The sequence below is a fragment of the Megalops cyprinoides genome, chromosome 2 (assembly GCF_013368585.1).
Source record: "Megalops cyprinoides isolate fMegCyp1 chromosome 2, fMegCyp1.pri, whole genome shotgun sequence".
Lineage (NCBI taxonomy): Eukaryota > Metazoa > Chordata > Actinopteri > Elopiformes > Megalopidae > Megalops > Megalops cyprinoides.
Window position 1 is genome coordinate 42079518 of NC_050584.1, and position 17604 is coordinate 42097121.

The 17604-nt window shown below is 47.5% G+C and overlaps 1 protein-coding gene across 4 annotated transcripts in view; it reads left to right on the plus strand.

The window, feature by feature from the left end:
• The window catches only part of si:ch73-63e15.2 (protein strawberry notch homolog 2), a 57074-nt gene extending 41277 nt beyond the window's left edge, over nt 1–15797 (plus strand). For all 4 annotated transcript variants that reach the window (XM_036520924.1, XM_036520925.1, XM_036520926.1 and 1 more), the window contains 26 exons: nt 233–341; nt 442–602; nt 946–1079; nt 1195–1285; nt 1488–1631; nt 1773–1890; nt 2003–2108; nt 2290–2443; nt 2888–3064; nt 3267–3364; nt 3929–4011; nt 4375–4557; nt 4802–4923; nt 5272–5403; nt 5599–5734; nt 7605–7717; nt 8346–8417; nt 8783–8891; nt 9018–9089; nt 9502–9645; nt 9962–10056; nt 10372–10464; nt 10830–10961; nt 11411–11487; nt 11596–11786; nt 12767–15797. In XM_036520924.1, coding sequence (XP_036376817.1) covers nt 233–341; nt 442–602; nt 946–1079; nt 1195–1285; nt 1488–1631; nt 1773–1890; nt 2003–2108; nt 2290–2443; nt 2888–3064; nt 3267–3364; nt 3929–4011; nt 4375–4557; nt 4802–4923; nt 5272–5403; nt 5599–5734; nt 7605–7717; nt 8346–8417; nt 8783–8891; nt 9018–9089; nt 9502–9645; nt 9962–10056; nt 10372–10464; nt 10830–10961; nt 11411–11487; nt 11596–11786; nt 12767–13542 — 3822 coding nt within the window. In that variant the 3' untranslated portion in view covers nt 13543–15797. The remainder of the gene's footprint in view (nt 1–232; nt 342–441; nt 603–945; nt 1080–1194; nt 1286–1487; nt 1632–1772; nt 1891–2002; nt 2109–2289; nt 2444–2887; nt 3065–3266; nt 3365–3928; nt 4012–4374; nt 4558–4801; nt 4924–5271; nt 5404–5598; nt 5735–7604; nt 7718–8345; nt 8418–8782; nt 8892–9017; nt 9090–9501; nt 9646–9961; nt 10057–10371; nt 10465–10829; nt 10962–11410; nt 11488–11595; nt 11787–12766) is intronic.
• The last annotated feature ends 1807 nt before the right edge of the window (nt 15798–17604 follow it).

Below are 17604 nucleotides of genomic sequence, written 5' to 3' on the forward strand. Positions count from 1 at the left end.
CATGCCTTTAGTCGCCCTCAGTGTTACTTGTGTATCCTGAACTAATTCAGTCTGACTCTAAATCCTGGCCCCTGAGTTCAGTCTCTCCACTTTGAGCGTCCCTACCACTAACCCACTGTCTAACCCGTAAACTGTCCTGTAGAGGTTGGGATTTCATTTCATCAGAGTAAGTGTCTCCAGGTTCTCCTGGTGGTTCACAGTCCCAGTAAAGTCTGTCTCTCTGTCCCTTCAGCCACCCCAGCGGGCCCAGCCACCCCCAGAGGAGGAGGAGGAGGCGGACGAAGAGGAGACGGAAGAGCTCGGACACGTTGACACATATGCCGAATACAAACCATCCAAATGTACGCTTCACCTCAAACGTCAGCAGGCACTCCTCTGATTGGCCCCCCTTGCTGTTAGAAGAAGCAAACCGACGCCTCTGTGTTCTCTTACTCTGTGCAGCCACCATAGGAATCTCCCACCCGGACATCGTCGTGGAGACCAACACCCTGTCCAGCGTGCCCCCTCCCGATATCACCTACACTCTGTCCATTCCTGAAACCACTATCAGCAGAGGCCTGCTATCTGCGCTGCAGCTGGAGGCCATCATCTATGCCTGCCAGGTAGCCCTCCTCTTCCCTGAGCTGCTAGTGCTGTTTAGGCATTGCTGTGACTCCCTCTGTGCTCCACTTAGCCAGAGCAGAATAGCCCTCGGCCCCAGCAGCGTCTGGGTGCAGGCCTTGCCTTGAAGCATTTTCGCACCGTACTCGACCTGGCCGGGTTGAACTGATAACTACTCTCACAAGCTAATGAAAGAACCAGCAGCCAGCTCATAACCAGGCATGTGCTTCATGTCAGCCTTGTTCTCTTTGCAGCGCATTAGAAGCGAATCACTGGCTGTATGGTGACTGTTCATGGTGGTCCTGTGTGGGCTTGTCTCATTTCGTCTCCTCTTGTCGCTCCCAGCAACACGAGGTGATCCTGCAGAACAACCAGAGGGCGGGCTTTCTGATCGGGGATGGAGCCGGCGTGGGGAAGGGCCGCACCGTGGCCGGCATCATCTTAGAGAACTACTTAAAGGGAAGAAAGAAAGCATTATGGTAAGTAGCATGGCTCTGAAACATCCCTTTACGCACTGCTGGGTGAAGGGGCGGTTGTTTTTTTGATGAGGCGTTTCTAGGATGTGGTCATCTCTCTCTCTCCTTGCTTCTTCAGGTTCAGTGTTTCCAACGACCTGAAATATGACGCTGAGAGAGACCTCAAAGACATCGAGGCACCCAATATCCCTGTGCATGCCTTAAACAAGGTATAGCAGAGATGTAGCCCGCCATGACACCTAAATGCTCCATGCTGTTTGTGGAAAAGCTGTGTTCTTGTGAGCCTGATTGTTGAATGAATTGATATGTCTGTGGTTCACTTGCTTTATACTTTCAGTGCTCCTTCAGTTCAGCGTCTGTGGTCTTTCCTGTGGTGGTATGGTGCTGACTGTGCTCTCACATTGTGCCTAGATAAAGTATGGTGACACAGCTACCTCAGAAGGAGTCCTGTTTGCAACGTACTCCGCGCTGATTGGAGAGAGCCAGGCGGGCGGGCAGCACCGCACCAGGCTGAAGCAGATCCTGGACTGGTGCAAACCGGGCTTCGATGGAGTCGTATCCATTTTGCTTGTCGCACAGTGCCCTCATTGTTGTAGGGACGCCCACGATCATTGCACTCAGTAAATGTGTTAGCTTGCAGAGTGTTTTTACGATGTTTTGCAGTGGCTTTTGCCCTTGACCGCAGTCCCTCTCCAGATCGTGTTTGACGAATGCCACAAAGCCAAAAATGCCACGTCCACCAAGATGGGCAAGGCTGTCCTGGACCTGCAGAACAAGCTGCCGCTGGCCCGAGTGGTGTATGCCAGTGCCACAGGTGTGTCTCTGCCTCTCTGACGTACAGCTCCCTGCCTCTAGGGACACTGCTCTTACGTGGGGGAAATCGGGCGTTTCTGGTTCTGAGCCTGTCTGTGTCTCTGCTTCTTCAGGTGCCTCTGAGCCAAAGAACATGATCTACATGAGCCGGCTAGGGATCTGGGGAGAGGGTACACCCTTCAAGACTTTCGATGACTTCCTTCACGCCATCGAGAAGAGGTTGGTAACCTGATAGTCAAGTTAGGGCTGACTGCTAGTCAGAATTGGTGGGCCCCACAGCCTCTGCCTCAGAGACAATGGGACCTGTGACTGTGCCAGCTCAGAGCAGCTCATTTGCCTGTGCACAGCCCTGTGTCGGTGCCTGCGCCTCACTGTGTCACTGTGTTTTCCTCTGTCACAGGGGTGTGGGCGCCATGGAGATCGTGGCAATGGACATGAAAGTGAGCGGCATGTACATCGCCCGGCAGCTCAGCTTCGCGGGGGTGTCTTTCCGCATCGAGGAGATCAGCCTAGACAATGACTTCATGCTAGTCTACAACAAAGCGGCCAAACTGGTGAGAAGCCCAGAGACACAGCAGGACTGAGCTCTGGAACGTCTTCTCTTTCTCCATGGCTTGGGCAGCTAATCTGCTCAAACCAAATGCTGAGCAGCATTGCCTCGGGAACTGTACCTAGCTGTATCCATTTGCTTGTTTTTTTTTTTCATCCCAAACTTGGAAAGCTGTACAGCTGGTGTGTGTTCTGTGAGAGGAGGCTGTGGAGAGAAACTGGTCATCACCCACATTCCAAATTGTTATGCCCAGAACCTCATAAATAATCTCTGTAACCCAGCAGCAGTCACTTTATTGTGCCAGTGATTGATGGCCTGGTCAGTGGAGTTTCAGCATGTGGGGTGAATTATGTCATTAATTGCGTCTGGCACGGCGACTCAGTGGAGTCTGTGTTTGTGTGTGAGTTGCCCGGTCTGGCCAGACATGTGACTGATGTGTGTCTCGCAGTGGGCGGAGGCGCTGGCGACGTTCACCCGAGCGGCGGATGAGCTGGGCCTGGTCTCCCGGAAGTCGCTGTGGGGCCAGTTCTGGTCCTCCCACCAGCGCTTCTTCAAGTACCTCTGCATCGCCGCCAAGGTGCGCTGCCTGGTGGAACTGGCGAAGAAGGAGCTGGAGGCGGGCAAGGTGAGTCCGGCCTCGAGACCGAAGCTGGGTCTGCCTCGGGGGGCAAGACGCTGGAATAAGCTTTGGTCAACACATATTATGCAAATTGGAAGAATACAGGCCTCCACCTCATCATGTAATGTACCTTTTAAGTCAGTTAAGTTATTAAGCCAGAGAATGAAGGTGTAATGAAGGTGTAATGTTGTGTGCTTTGCTTCCACAGTGCATCGTGATTGGGCTGCAGTCAACAGGGGAGGCCCGCACCAGAGAGGTCCTGGACGAGAACGATGGACACCTTGACAGATTTGTGTCCGCAGCAGAGTGAGTCTGCCAGGGATGGACTGGGGGCGGTGGTGGGCTGGGGGCAGGGGGGGAGGAGGGCTGGATTCTTGCTTTGCATCTTAGGGACTCTCCAGTAGCACTACAAGACACGTACCTTACCCTCAAAATGAAAGCAGAGCCTGACCATTCATGCAGACAAAGGATCAGATTCAGACCTGAGAGCTGTGCATCATATAGAGTAACTGGTGCTTTCCAGCTCACGCATTTCTGTGGTTTCTCGGTGAATCGTGTGTTTGTTGCTGTGTGCTTCACAGCCAGCCGTTTAATATGCACGCCATTACTCATTCTTCGGCTGCAGCTTTAAGCGCAGTCTGGAGGCTGGGCTGAGCTCCATTAGCATGCATGCCTCTAGGTGTGTCGACCCATAAAATAGAATTACTGTTATTTTACCTGGCAGTGATAACGACTGTAATGAATGCAATCAGTGCTCCCAAATTCAAAGGAGGTCCTATATAACCTCTGTGGAGCGCCGTGAGGCTCGTGCACCTCTCCTGTTGAAGAATGAATAATGAATAATGAAGCTCTGTATCTTTTCCTCTTCAGGGGTGTGTTCCAGTCACTAGTGCAGAAACACTTTCCATCTGAGAAGCAAAAGCGGGAGAAGGGAGCTGGAAACAAGAGGAAACGTGAGTATTACATTATAATACCTGTTACATTCCCTGAGAATAGTAGCTTAACTTCTTCAGTGATACCAGTCCTGTATTGTGACGTTAGAAGTGCAGAAGAGAGAATATTGTGGAACTTAAGTGCTGAAAGCAGTGCTCATAAGCAAAGGAAATGGTGCGACCCATGTGACTCTGTCAGTCATGGGCCAACCCATGGACCCACACCAAAATCATTAGCTTTATACCATTGCAAAGTGAGACGAGCATCATAAGTGAACAGTCTCAGGTAAACTTTGGTTTAGCAGCTATATATGGTTTCTCAAGTGCTGCACGTCCCGATGAGCATGGTTATTGAGTGGACAGAATGTGTTTCTGTGTCTGCAGGTAAACCTAAGGGCCGGCCGCCTAAGTATCCAAAGCACAGCATAGAGATCGGGGGCGTGATCAACATCAGCGACGACAGCAGCACAGAGTCCGACGGCCTGGACAGCGACTCCAACTCGTCCCCTGATTCCCTCCAGGACAACGATGATGTCATCTTCGTCAACCACACTAACTATCACACTGGTACGCCCGCCCTCAACACCGACCTCCTGCTCACACCCCAGTGGGCAGGACCTGCCCTTTACACCCCATCTGCCTCTCTTTAATCTACTTACTGGCTGAGGTGGGGGTGCATTACAGTTTCCTCTGGGGCATCCTCATTCAAGCAGACCTCGGTCTAGACATAGAAACCACACGGGAGACAGACTCTGTGCCCTCAGCTAATGCGGTGGTTATTTACATGCCATTTTCGGCTTGTGTTTCACAGCAAAAATAGAAGAAATGAAGCAAGGTCTTCTGAACAAGATTTCTGAGCTGGGAAAGGAACTACCTCTGAATACTCTGGATGAGCTGATTGACAAGTTTGGGGGTCCGGAGCGAGTCTCGGAGGTGAGTCCCCTGTTCGCTGGAGTTTACATGAAATTCTGAAAAGATGCAGAAGCTCACTAAATGGAAGAATGGAGAGGAAGGAGGATAATTAAACCAAATAATGGTTTAGCATAAGAATGTGACTTTGGAAGGATGTTAAAAATAAATGAAATAAAGGAAGGCATAAATCAAAGCATCAAAAAAAAGTATTCTGATATTCTGTCATTCAGGTATTTGTGAAAAAAATAAAAAGACTTGGTGCCCCAGCGAAGGCAGATTCCTGTAAAGTGTTCCTTTCTGCTGTAAGAGCATGACTGCCGGTGCCCTGCCCCGTGACCCCTGACCCCAGTCTCTCTCTCTGTCTCTCAGATGACAGGGCGGAAGGGGCGAGTGGTGCGGCGGCCGGACGGGAGCGTACGGTACGAGTCCCGCGCGGAGCAGGGCCTCACCATCGACCACGTCAACATCAAGGAGAAGGAGCGCTTCATGAGTGGAGAGAAGGTGAGGGGGCGTGTCAGCACGTGCGGGAGGCCTGTTAAATACATCAGCCCCGCTGCGCAGGCTGCGTGAAAACCCACTGCTTCCCTTTAATGGGCTTAGAAAAAGGAAACCAGCAGTGCTGTTCACACTGTGAGGTATCCCGCCCTGATTTGGCTGCTCAGCAGAGCTCCCCTAACCCCTTCCTCTGTGCCTCAGCTGGTGGCCATCATCTCGGAAGCGGCGAGCTCGGGCATCTCGCTGCAGGCAGACAAACGGGTGAAGAACCAGCGGCGGAGGGTCCACATGACCCTGGAGCTGCCCTGGAGCGCAGACCGAGCCATCCAGCAGTTCGGTGAGTGGGGCTGTGACACGTGACCCCCCCCCTCTGCAGGGGCTCTGATGTTCCCACACCTCAGGATCCCTGATAACTTGTGGAAAAGGAACTTCCTGCCAAACACCTGTAGAGCTGAGTGACTGCGTCCAAAATCAGCACCAGAGCTATCAAGAACCATCATAGTGTAACATAGTGGTTAAGGAGCAGCACTTGTAACTGAAAGGTTGCTGGTTCAGTTCCCCACCGGGGCACTGTTGCTGTACCCTTGGGCAAGGTACTTAACCCACAATTGCCTCAGTAAATATCTAGCTGTATAAATGAATAACATTGTAAAAAATATGATTATAATAATCTGTAGCCGATGTAAGTTGCTCTGGATAAGAGTGTCTGCTAAATGCCAATAACGTAACATAATAATGTAGCTTTGCCACGGACAAGCTGACATGATAATGATCTGTTCTTTAGTAGTTTACTGACGTAGTGACTGATGTAGCGCAGTGTACTTATCTTCCATTGCCTAGTCAGGTTACGCAAGTTAACTTGTGGTAGGGCTTGAATGGTGTTGTGCTCACACCCACTGCTCTGTGAGTGTTGTTAGCCTGGTCTGACACTGTTGCTCATTTAAGTTGAAAGGATACACTTTTGTTCTGTTGTGCTGGAAGTCGCTCTGGATAACAGCCTCTGTTAAATGCATGTAATGTAATGTAGTTTGAATAGGTTTATGTGTATATATCTGTCACACGTGTCTTTGAATCCGTTGTTGAGGTGAAAAGTCATTTTGGTGACAGGCAAGGTGGCTTGCTGAAAAAGAAACTGAAACTAACAAGGAAAAAAAATGTGTGAAGCCATAACTATGAAACATTTCTCATTTTCAGTCAAGTCTTTTTTTATTCGGCACACAATTAACAATCTATCAAAGAATCGCGGTTATATGCAGTAATTTGACGCCACAGTAATTCTTTCCATCACAGTGTTCTGCTTGTAGAAAATAGAAGCCTGCATTGCATTGCATTGCATTGTGTTTGATTTAGTCATGAAACCATTAAACTCAACAATAAAAAGAGACCAAACTAATTCTGGTTAAAATGAGCTGTATATTAACACTGAATTTTAAACTGAAAACTTAAACATAATTTTAGGAGCAATGCAGTCAAAACACTTACAGTGCATAAGCATTTGAGCTCAGTTATTTGGCTTTGCATATGTAAAATGTAGGTGAGTATTTTTGCATTATTGCATAAGAAAATGACTTTGAAGAATATTTGTTAAGCATTCTTTTTGAACAGGTTGTATTTTAATAACTCTAAATTGATCTTATTTTGCAAGTTTTTGATACTTTGTCTGGTTTAAAACTAGCTGTTTGTATACTGACATTAAACCATTCAAGTGATCATTTTTCTAAGCATATAAAAGTTGTTGCAAATATTAGAAATAAACTGTGCATCAGTTGAAACTAGTGAAATGCAGAAGAGTTGAAAATAAAAGAAAACAATTAATATACAATGGATATGATGGACCAAACAATCAAATATTGAAATATATTGCATTTAATAAATACTACAATTGCATGTGACATTCCAAACTTTATTGAAAGTCTCATTTAAGTTTTCTTAATGCAGCAAAAACGGGGACTGCTAGCCTGAAAAATTAAATTGTCATCTTAGTCATCTCACTGCATAACAGTATCTTTTGAAAACTGCGAAAAAAAAAATCCTGGAATAAATTAGCGATTTTTGTGTATGTGTGTGTGTGTGTGTGTGTGTGTGTGTGTGTGCGCGCGCGCGCGCGCACGCGTACATGCATGCACACACATGCATGAGGTGGACACCAGCACATGTGCGTATGTGGACGACGTCCTGAATCCGTTCCTCTTGTTGCACCTCTCCAGGTCGGACTCACCGCTCCAACCAGGTCACCGCCCCGGAGTACATCTTCCTCATCTCGGAGCTGGCAGGGGAGAGGCGCTTCGCCTCCATCGTAGCCAAGAGGCTGGAGAGCCTGGTATGTGCTGAGTCACGGAGCGCGCACCGCACACAGCCTCCTGCAGCCAGAGCGCCGGGGTCTGCCCCCGCTGCGCACTCACCGCCAGCCCCACACACCACAGACTTTATCCCGTTATTCCGCTGACTTCACTCCCTCGCATTACGCTGCGTTTTTCCACATTCACCTTTTTATGCTTGCTCCCGTGGTGTTGTCTTACCCCTGGTGTTGTGTACCTCTCAGGTGTTTAGAAGGCACTCTGTCCCATCCTTGCCAGCGTAGGAAAAAACAGCCCTTATTTGTTAATCTGCCCCTGGAATGAGTCACATCATGTCCTGCCTTGGAGTCCTTTCTCTCTCTCTCTCTTTCTCTCTCTCATGCAAACACACACTCACCCCCAGCTGTAGAGTGATCTCATACCTGGCAGTGCCATTCCTTTGTCCTTGATCCGCAAGTAGCGAGAAGGATCGCAGCGGAAAAAAGAAATCTGTGCCGCAGGGAGCCCCTGTTTTTGTCGAGTGGGCCTCCCCTCCCCGCTGCCCTGAACTCCTGCACGAATTTCACTCTGTGTGTTAGTGTTGTGTATGTCTCAGTGTGCAAGATAGCCCCAAGGCTACAGCTTTTAAGACCTCCTCTCTGTTGTTAACAGGGGGCTTTGACCCACGGTGACAGAAGGGCCACAGAGTCCAGAGACCTGAGCAAATACAACTTTGAAAACAAGGTAGGAGGGAACTGTCTGTTCTGGTGTCAGCATTCCATTTAGAGAGCAGCCCAAATGGGCTCACAATGAAGCACTGACAGTTCCAATCCTCCTATAGAGCTGGTTTTTTTTTGTTTGTTTTTTTTACAGTTAAAGATTCCAGTTCATTTAAACAAAGTTGTGAACAGCAACTTGTTGCAATAATGATCCAGGGCTTGCCGTATGATGGCCTAATTCTTGTTTGCTGTGCTGTGTATCTAACCTTGCACCTATGTGTGCCAGTATTAATGATATCCAAGGGCTTCTTGTTTCACCCTGTTCTGTCCCGGTCTGGTCCGGTCAGAGGGAATGGTGGAGTTTGACTGTGTGCTGTGTTTACTGTGCAGTATGGCACCAAGGCTCTGGACAAGATCACCAAAGCCATCCTGGGGCACATTGAGAGCAAGGTGCCCCCTCCCAAAGGGTACCCCGGAGGAGATGCCGCGTTCTTCAGAGGTGAGGCTGAGCAGTGACCCGCGTGACCTGCGTGAGCGCGTGTGTGTGCGCGTCAGTCCGTTGTCAGTCCTCGGCACACCCTCGCCACACTGTCGACTTCTGTAAGCACCAGCATTTCTCTTTCAGACATGAAGCGGGGGATGATGGATGTTGGCATATTCTGCAAAGAGCCCCGCTTTGGCCTCAGTACTGAAAAAGGTAAGCGCACACAATGTACTGGCAAATTACACCGCCAAGCGGAGGGCGTAGCTGCCTGATTGAGACCTTGATTTTCCTTGTCCCATTTTCACCTCCTGCTTCATTTGAGTTGAATATATAGAATAAGAGGTAAGGATGAAGTGTCAAAGTGTTATTTCTTCACAGAGCCGTAATCTCATAGAAACCTTATATGCATTGCTTACATGTCTACATTACCCATGTATACTGTTGAATAGCTATTGAAATCAGTCTCAGTGACTAATGGTTCAAGGTTATGGCAGCAGGCAGGCCTATTACTGGCACCAGTGTGGCTCCGCTCTCCCCAGCTGTGCACACAAATTAGCCTGCCCTGGCCTTCAACGTCTGAGCAGCTCACAAAGGGAGCTAATCTGCTCTTTCCCTTTCGTGTCAGACTGCACCATCACCAAGTTCCTGAACCGCATCCTGGGCCTGGAGGTGCACAAGCAGAACTCGCTCTTCCAGTACTTCACTGACAACTTTGATTACTTGATCGAGAAGGACAAGAAAGAGGGGAAATACGACATGGGGATCTTAGGTAGGGAACCGCTGTTGTGTTCAGGTTTCATATTCGTGGGAAAGTGTGGTGTGACAGTATTATAAAGGTGCACGTATGCAGTAACCCTATAAATTGTACATGCCATACATACAGGTATGTCTTTGTAATATTTGGTAAGAGGTCCATAAATTCTAAGCCATTTCCCTCTCCTCTGGACCCCTTATCCCTCTCCCCAGAGGACCATGTTCTATGACTGGTGTTTCTGTCTAGGTAAACTAGTTGCCTTTGAATCGAGTGAAGTCCTGTAAAGGTCTCCCCTGTGCCTGAATCAGACACTTTCTTCTTTGCTCTGCAGACTTGGCTCCAGGCAATGATGAGATCTATGAGGAAACGCAGGAGAAGTTTCTGACAGCAGGGAACCCTCAGGATGGCCAGGTGGTGCTATATAAGGTATGGATTTGAAGGCTGACCTATATCTGTGTTTAAAACAGGGAAAGGTTAAGTATATCTGTAGGAGAGGAGTCTGAAAGTTTAAAAAAAAAAACACCGAGACCGTCCTTCCTTTGCTGCTACTGGCTGACCTGGATCAGTCACCTGTAACTAATGAAATCATAACCGTTTCAGTGTCTGGCTAGGCTACTCTTGACTTCCAGGACTGCTGTGTGAGTCAGAATTATCCTCAGGCCTAAGGATGCCTGTGTAGTAGGTGCTATACCTTGTGGGCTTGGGCTAAGTGTGACACTGTGCTCTTTCTGCTGTTCTCAGATCAGTGTGGACCGAGGCATGCACTGGGACGAGGCTTACAGCAAATCGCAGACCCTCAGTGGCCCCGATGAAGGATTCTATCTCTCACACAAGGTGAGGCTCTCACAGGGGAGCTGTACAGTCAGGCGTGTTTTAACCTGCACATGGCTACAGGATCCAAAAATCTTGATATCTTGTCTCAGCAAAAACTTCAGAACAACCCCTAAGACATTCATTAGAGGTGAATGACAATTGATAGTTGAAGCCATTCTGACTGAATATATAGCCCTTTGGCAGTGGGGTTCAGTATAGAAACGTAGTAAAAGTGAACTTGTTCGCTTGAATAAGATGAAAAATAGCCATAGCTTCAGGGACATTGATAGTGTATGTTTTTACCTCTGAATCCTCTGAACTGAACCCAGGTAATACGACACAATGTAATGTGCTCTGAGTGTTTGCGTTGTGTTTTGGCCCCTCAGCTACGGGGGAACTACCCCTGTGTGCTGCTGGCCGAGCAGGGCCGGGGACGCAACCTCATCCTCTACAAGCCCAACATCGGCAAGCAGGCCCACCCAGAGAGCCTAGACAACCTGCAGAGGAGGTACCGCAAGGTGAGCCCCCCCACCTCTGCCATGAGCCAGCGCTCCCTAGGCCCTAGGCCCCTCACACTATTGTCACACACATTATGGGTTTACCTGCCATTGAAATGAAAGTTTTTGACTGTGTTGGATTCAGGTTCTAAAAATATGTTTGTTCACTCGCAACGCAGTGTCACATGTGAGAAAGCGTATGGTTTATTATCATTATCATTATGCGGTGTACACTGGCCCCTAGTGGTGATAATGTTTCCACATCGCTCAGACGAAAAGTATGAATCTTTTTTGCTTGAAGGTAATTTATCTCATTGTGCCCAGGAACTTAGAAGAAGGAACACAGTGAAGAGTTCCGAATATGCGCTGAAAGATGCTTATCTGTATCCGCGTTCTAGAACAGAAACCAAGATTAGATCAATGTGGCGATTGTTAGTGTCAGTGACACGTACGCTGTGTGCCCTGTCCAGGTCACGCCGGAACAAGCCAAGGACAGCTGGGAGAATCAGTTCACCTTCTCCTTCAGGAAGTGCAGCCACGCCAACTGGTGAGTGGGGGCAGCCCCGGCTTTAGCAGGGAGACCCCGGGCGGCCTGGCGAACGAGCGAGCGACGCTGACACTTGTCCCTCCCTGTGTGTGTGTGCGCGCGTGGCAGGAACGGGAAGTGCAAGCAGATCGAGGAGGGCCACGAGTGCTGGCAGGGCATGCGTCTGCGGCAGTACCACATGCTGTGCGGCGCGCTGCTGCAGGTGTGGAAGCGCGTGTCCGACGTCGTCTCCGACATCACCAACTCCAGCATCCTGCAGATCGTCCGCCTCAAGACCAAGCAGCACAACAAGCAAGTCGGTGAGTGCGGGCTGGGAGCTCAGAGCTGGCCAGGGGGTCTGCTGTGCCTGCTGGGCCTCACTACAGACAACCTCAAGTAATTACTCAGCCAGTAATAGAATACAGGTGAAAATTTGACCTCTCCCTGACTATTATCTACTAGAAACCTTTTGTGAAAGAAATTTGTGATTGGAAGTGTGTAAAGAGATAAAAGCACATATATTATTAAGTAACTTATGCCTCCAATGTATTGGTATAGCATGCTAGTATTCAGCATAATTGTGGTTTTTCATGGAATTGTTATAGGTCCTAAAATAAGGATGTTTGGCCTTTTCAGATGTTAACGTTTCTACTAATGAAGACATGGTGCATATGTTACTTCGGGCAAAATGCTCTTAAAACATAACCCACGCGATTATGTGTTTGTGAACGTAGGGAATTCTGTTGCATTTCAACAGTACAAAAATGAGAATAATGCAGCATCTCAGAGAACATTAGCTTTATTTCTGTGTCAAGAGAGAGAACTAACAATGTTTTGTCCATCAAGTGTAATGCTATTAACATGGAGGTAATTGTTATTTTCTCTGTCTAGACTTTATTTTTACCCTCCCACTCACTGTCTCCAAAGTTCTGTCTCCCCATAGAATAATGCTGCCACCCCCAAAACAGATTTGCTCAAATAACCAGTGGCATAAGCCGCCTCAGAAATGTAATCAGCAGAGGTTATTTGATGCAAATGAACTTAGTACTGTCTCTCACTGTATGGAATTGTGGACTTACTGAATTGCACAAGTGTTTGGTTTGTGTTAGAGTTCTGGCTACGTCCACTGAACACCCATTCCCCTCAATCTAATTTGTCTAAAAGTAAACAGTGACCCCTAATGGGGAGCTTTGGTAAGTTACTCTTGGGATTGATTGTGAAACCTTTGCAATGTCGCTTGTGAAGCTTGGAACTCGGAACCAGCAACCTCATGCGCTCCCCCTCCCTGTGGGTGTTGCAGGCATTAAGATCCCGGAGAACTGTGTGGCGCGCGTGCGGGAGGAGCTGCTGCAGATGGACGAGGAGGTGAAGCGGCGGCGGCGCGAGCGGGAGCTGCGGGCGCAGGAGAAGCGCCTGGCCGAGGAGCGCGAGCGCCAGCAGGAGCTGCAGCGCAAGCAGCTCTTCAAGTTCTGCGGCCCCCCGTCCCTGGACCTGTCGGGCCTGCCCGGGCTCCCCTCCCACCTGAGCCTGTACCCCGGCCTCAACGCCCTGCCCCCTTTCCCCCTCCTCCAGAAGAACCCCATAGACGAGATCCTGGACCTGACCGGCAGCCCCTCGCCCTCCCCCGACAGCAGCGGGGGCAGCCTTTCCTTAGACAGCCTGGCGGGGCCAGCAGGGGGCGCCCAGGATGAGTTCAGCCTGGAGTCTCTGATCTCGCAGACGCCGATGCACAGTCAGCACACGGCGCAGGACATCCTGGACATTCTGGACAGCCCCGCCCTGAGCCTGCCCTCGCCGTACCCGCTCCCGGCCCACGCGATCCCCCCCACCGTGCCTCCCATCTCCACCATCCTGTCCTCCTCCGCCCCTTCCTTGTCATCGTCCTCCTTCTTCCCCTCCGCCCTGGCCCCCTCAGAACAGCAGTCCAGCCCTTTACCCAACGGCCACTGCAGCACGGACTCCTGCATTAACGTGCGCGAGGTTTTGGACAGCATGTTGCGGACCAATTCGGACCGTCAGTCCGTCATCCAGTCCCGGCCGCCCAACTGGGACACTCCGCACCCCCACTTCCCATAACCGATGTGTGCAAACCACCCCACCCCCTGTCCTGCCCCGCCCCTGCCTCAGGGCCAGGTGTCACGTCAGCACTGCCTTTAGTGTGGGTGTCGCTTTGAGTTTCTACTTAGAGTGCAAATCTAGTTTGTGAATTCCTTCTTCTCAAAAACAAAGCAAAACAACACTCGCCTAACACCATTGATTTCAATATGAATACCCCCTTCGAAAGCAAACAGAAATAGCACTTCTATTTGTAATTTACACAGAAAAAAGATATACCTCTCAACATAGTCACACAGTAAATGTCAGAGCCGTTTGTCTGTTGCAGCATTTAGCGCCGTGTGTCAGGCTTTGTTCCCCTTCTGCCTCCATTACACCTAGCAGTGCTGTGTCTTTAAGGCGTGGCACTGCATAGGGCCTGCTGTCACAGAGAGAGTAAGAGGCACTGGGGCCCCGAGCTGGAGATGGAACCAGAGGGAGGCTTGGTAGAGGATAGCTCCCTTTAGATACATAGCCACATTAATGTATCACGCCAGTTAATCAAACTCAGCTGATTTTTATATTTGTCTTGATTGATGGACCTTTGCAGAGTTCTCTATAAAGTCTAAGGCAAATGTAGTATATATTTATAAACATATATTTTCTGAACTTTACCCTAGAAAACTGGTTTGCTCTAACAACTCAAACTTCCCTAAGGTCCACTGGCCCCAGATGGTTCTCTAAAGCTGAGGGTCTGGTTTCATGTTATGTGAATTTTCAGTCATTGTCATTCACACTTCACAGCCTCCACAGGCCTCCACTGCCCCATCGAAATGCCAAACTATCACACCTCAGACATCGCAGCTTGGGCACGGCTCCTGGCTATTTGTCAGCTATTTGCAAAGTTTTGGGTTTAAACGTTTCATGTGAAAGTGTCTTCAAATGTTTGCAATGTTTTGTAGAAACATATCTGTTTGTACCTCAGTGTGTTTGCTGGGCCCCTTCGAGACCACAGCACTCCCCTGCTGGCCAAACATAATCAGTAGGAGAGTTTTAACAGGGATCAAGAGCCATACGTGGTCTTCAAGCGTTCTCGTTGACTTTCATGTGAAGGCTCCATGTGAAGCTGTTTCTGTGTCTTTCTCTGCAATGTGAGAGCTTCAGCCATTGTCATTGTGTTGACTAGAACTGGACTAGTTGTAATTTCTCAGCAAGAACGAGGTCCTGCTGCATATGGCAGTTATAAAGCAGAGAATGGGGAAGCTAGACCTGTGCACCCACGTAGCCGTGTGACTGGAAGCATGAACACCAAGACACAGAGATAAAATCCACCTGCAGTATGTAAGGCTTTCTAACACATGCCTTGATTGAGCTCCTAGTATCACACACATTTCAGCTGAATCCCCTCCCACTCCACTTCTCTGTGTAGAAACTCTGCACAGTGGGACTGGGCGGTGGCTTCCCCATGTCTGCTTTCAAGAAGATGAATCAGCCTACTGTTATAACAGTGCCTTCCTTCAGAACATGCTAAAAATGCAGTCTTTTAAACACATAAGGCTGATGTATATATTTGTATACACAGCAGTGATATCTTACTTATTATGAGTTCTATTTAAGCCCCCAACCCCACTCAGAGTGCTCTGCCAAAAGGAGCTTTCTTGACTTTACATGAACTTTACATGAACCCCTCAGACCAATGCAGCTGAACACCGCGGTGTCTGTATCCTCATGTTCCAGATGATGCGTGGTCCACGGTCGGGGACGGTCATCGGAGATGTGCTGGGTCATACAAGGCAGAGTGCTTTGTGGCACATTATCACACAGTGTGACTCTTCTCTCTCACCTTTGATTTGAATTTCCCAATTCTCAGGAAAGTCTAAAATGGGTGTTGTTTGTTCCCCTCTGAATGGTATTTAAATTTGAATACATTTGTTTAGCCCTCTTTTTGAATTCAGAATATCAGAACCCCTGAGTGGCCCTCACAGCCTTGTGTTCTTGTGACACTCTAATTTGTTAGTAGGAGCCCATGCACAGTTGAACTACTCTCTCCTGTTCAACGTCACAAAGAGCAATAAGGTCAGCATATTAAACCACATGACACATAAACGTGAAAGTACTGTTTACGCTAAGTAGTTGAAGGTTGGAAGTTTCCTGCTCACAGCAACATTGGACTTCTCTCCGATTCCATTGTTTTAAGGACTAGTTGCACCTGCTGGAAATTCACACAAAAATGTATGGAGAACATTTAGTTGGTCCTTTATTTTAGGATCATGGCTTGTCCTGTATTGTTTAAAAAGAAAATGGGATAAAAGCAATGTGTTATTGATACTGTTATTATTATCATTATTATTGTTATTGTTATTATCATTATCATTATTGTTATTTATATTTAAGGGACATTCTAGCAGAAATAGGTTTTAGATTATAATCCTGTTTTTTAGTTAATAATATTTTAAAAAGTCAACTAAATGTTTTGTCAGGGACGTTTTTAAAAATACAAAATTACTTTAAAACTAAATATCTCTATTGTAACCTGCCACCAAATATATTGCACTGTTCTGTACTGCTGTACAGGGTTGCTGGTCTTGTTTCTTTCATTTCTGTTTCATGTTTTATGCTTTAAGTAGAATTATTCTGATTTATCTTTTTATTTTCAGCTGGGGCTTTAGACTACAGAGTGATACCAAAGGAAAGCGCGCCTGAAGTTTAAAGCTGTATCTGAACTATTCTTAATCTCAGGAAGAAATCTATCTATGTATTGGCAAGTACTATTAAATCACAGACCTACAGTTTCATTAACAACAGCAACCAACCAACAAACCAACAAAGAAATGAGTGCTCCTTTTCCCTTCTGCAGTGCAACTTTATGTTGGAGACTTGATATTATGGGGTTTTTTTGTCCTTCAGTGTTGTGAAATGTTGGTGATTTTTAAAGTGTGTTTATGCCTTCTTAGGGCAAAGATCAAAAGCTGTTTCTAAAAAGGAACATTAATTTTTTTTAATCTGTTTGTGCAAACAGATTATTTTAGTTTTAGGGCTAGTGGAGTAGTCATTGGGGAGACCTGGAAATGTGACAGCCAAAGCCCCCAGTTTAATGCTGACATAAAGACTTGCACCAGGGTTTATTTATTTATTTTTTTATCCGTAAGTTATGTAGTTCTCATTCCTCTGCTTTCATGTTGAAATACAGTAGTAGCTCTTGGTAGAGACTGATCACAGAAGCACCTCCCCTTTTCTCCTTCCAGTAAACATTAGGTTTCTTTTCTCACTGTCTTGACTTATTCATGTCTGTAACTTATTCATGAGTGGATCTTCAGAAATCTGAACCCATGTGATAGGCCACCACATTGCCTCATTCTCCAGTTACCTTTCTCCAGTGGAACATTCCCACTGATCTCTAACTTGCACCACAGACCAGTGACCTACCCACCCAACCCCCAACCAACCAAATAAATGTGGGTGTGGTGTCAAATAGAGCCATGCCCACTCTTTTGTGGACCGTAGCAGACTACACCCTTACCCACCCCTTCTGTAGGTGGAGGGAGGTGCTGTGTGCCCTGTGGTTCCATGATGGTTCCTTTGATTACCTTGCTATTGAAACTCGAATTGGTATTACTCTGTATGCTTTTAACAGACAACATCCCAGCAACATTGTCCCCACATGTTAATGCATTGTAATCATCTGGTTTAACCACATAATTACAATTTCTACCTTTAAGAGAAAAATAAATATTGCAGCAAATTAGAACAATTGGAGGATGTGGCCTGAGTGAAGTCATTTCTTAGGTTTCAATGAATTAGTCAAAGCAGCATGAAATTGCAGCTAACCCTATGAATGAAAATAGAAAAAATGGCAATAAAATCCCTGAAACTTAAGATAAAAGAATTGTTAGGGGAAAGGGACAGACCACATCAGACTACAACCGATTTCTTTCACTTCAATAATGGTGTCCAGTTGGCCTCAGTCTTTACCTTTCTTATTTTGCACTAAGAATGGCATAATCAAGTTTATGTTGTCTGTTTTGTCTGGTTGAAAGCCTGTCATGTTCCTTATCTTTTTTTTTGATGGATTGCATTTTCACACACTGTACCATCTCCCTTGTT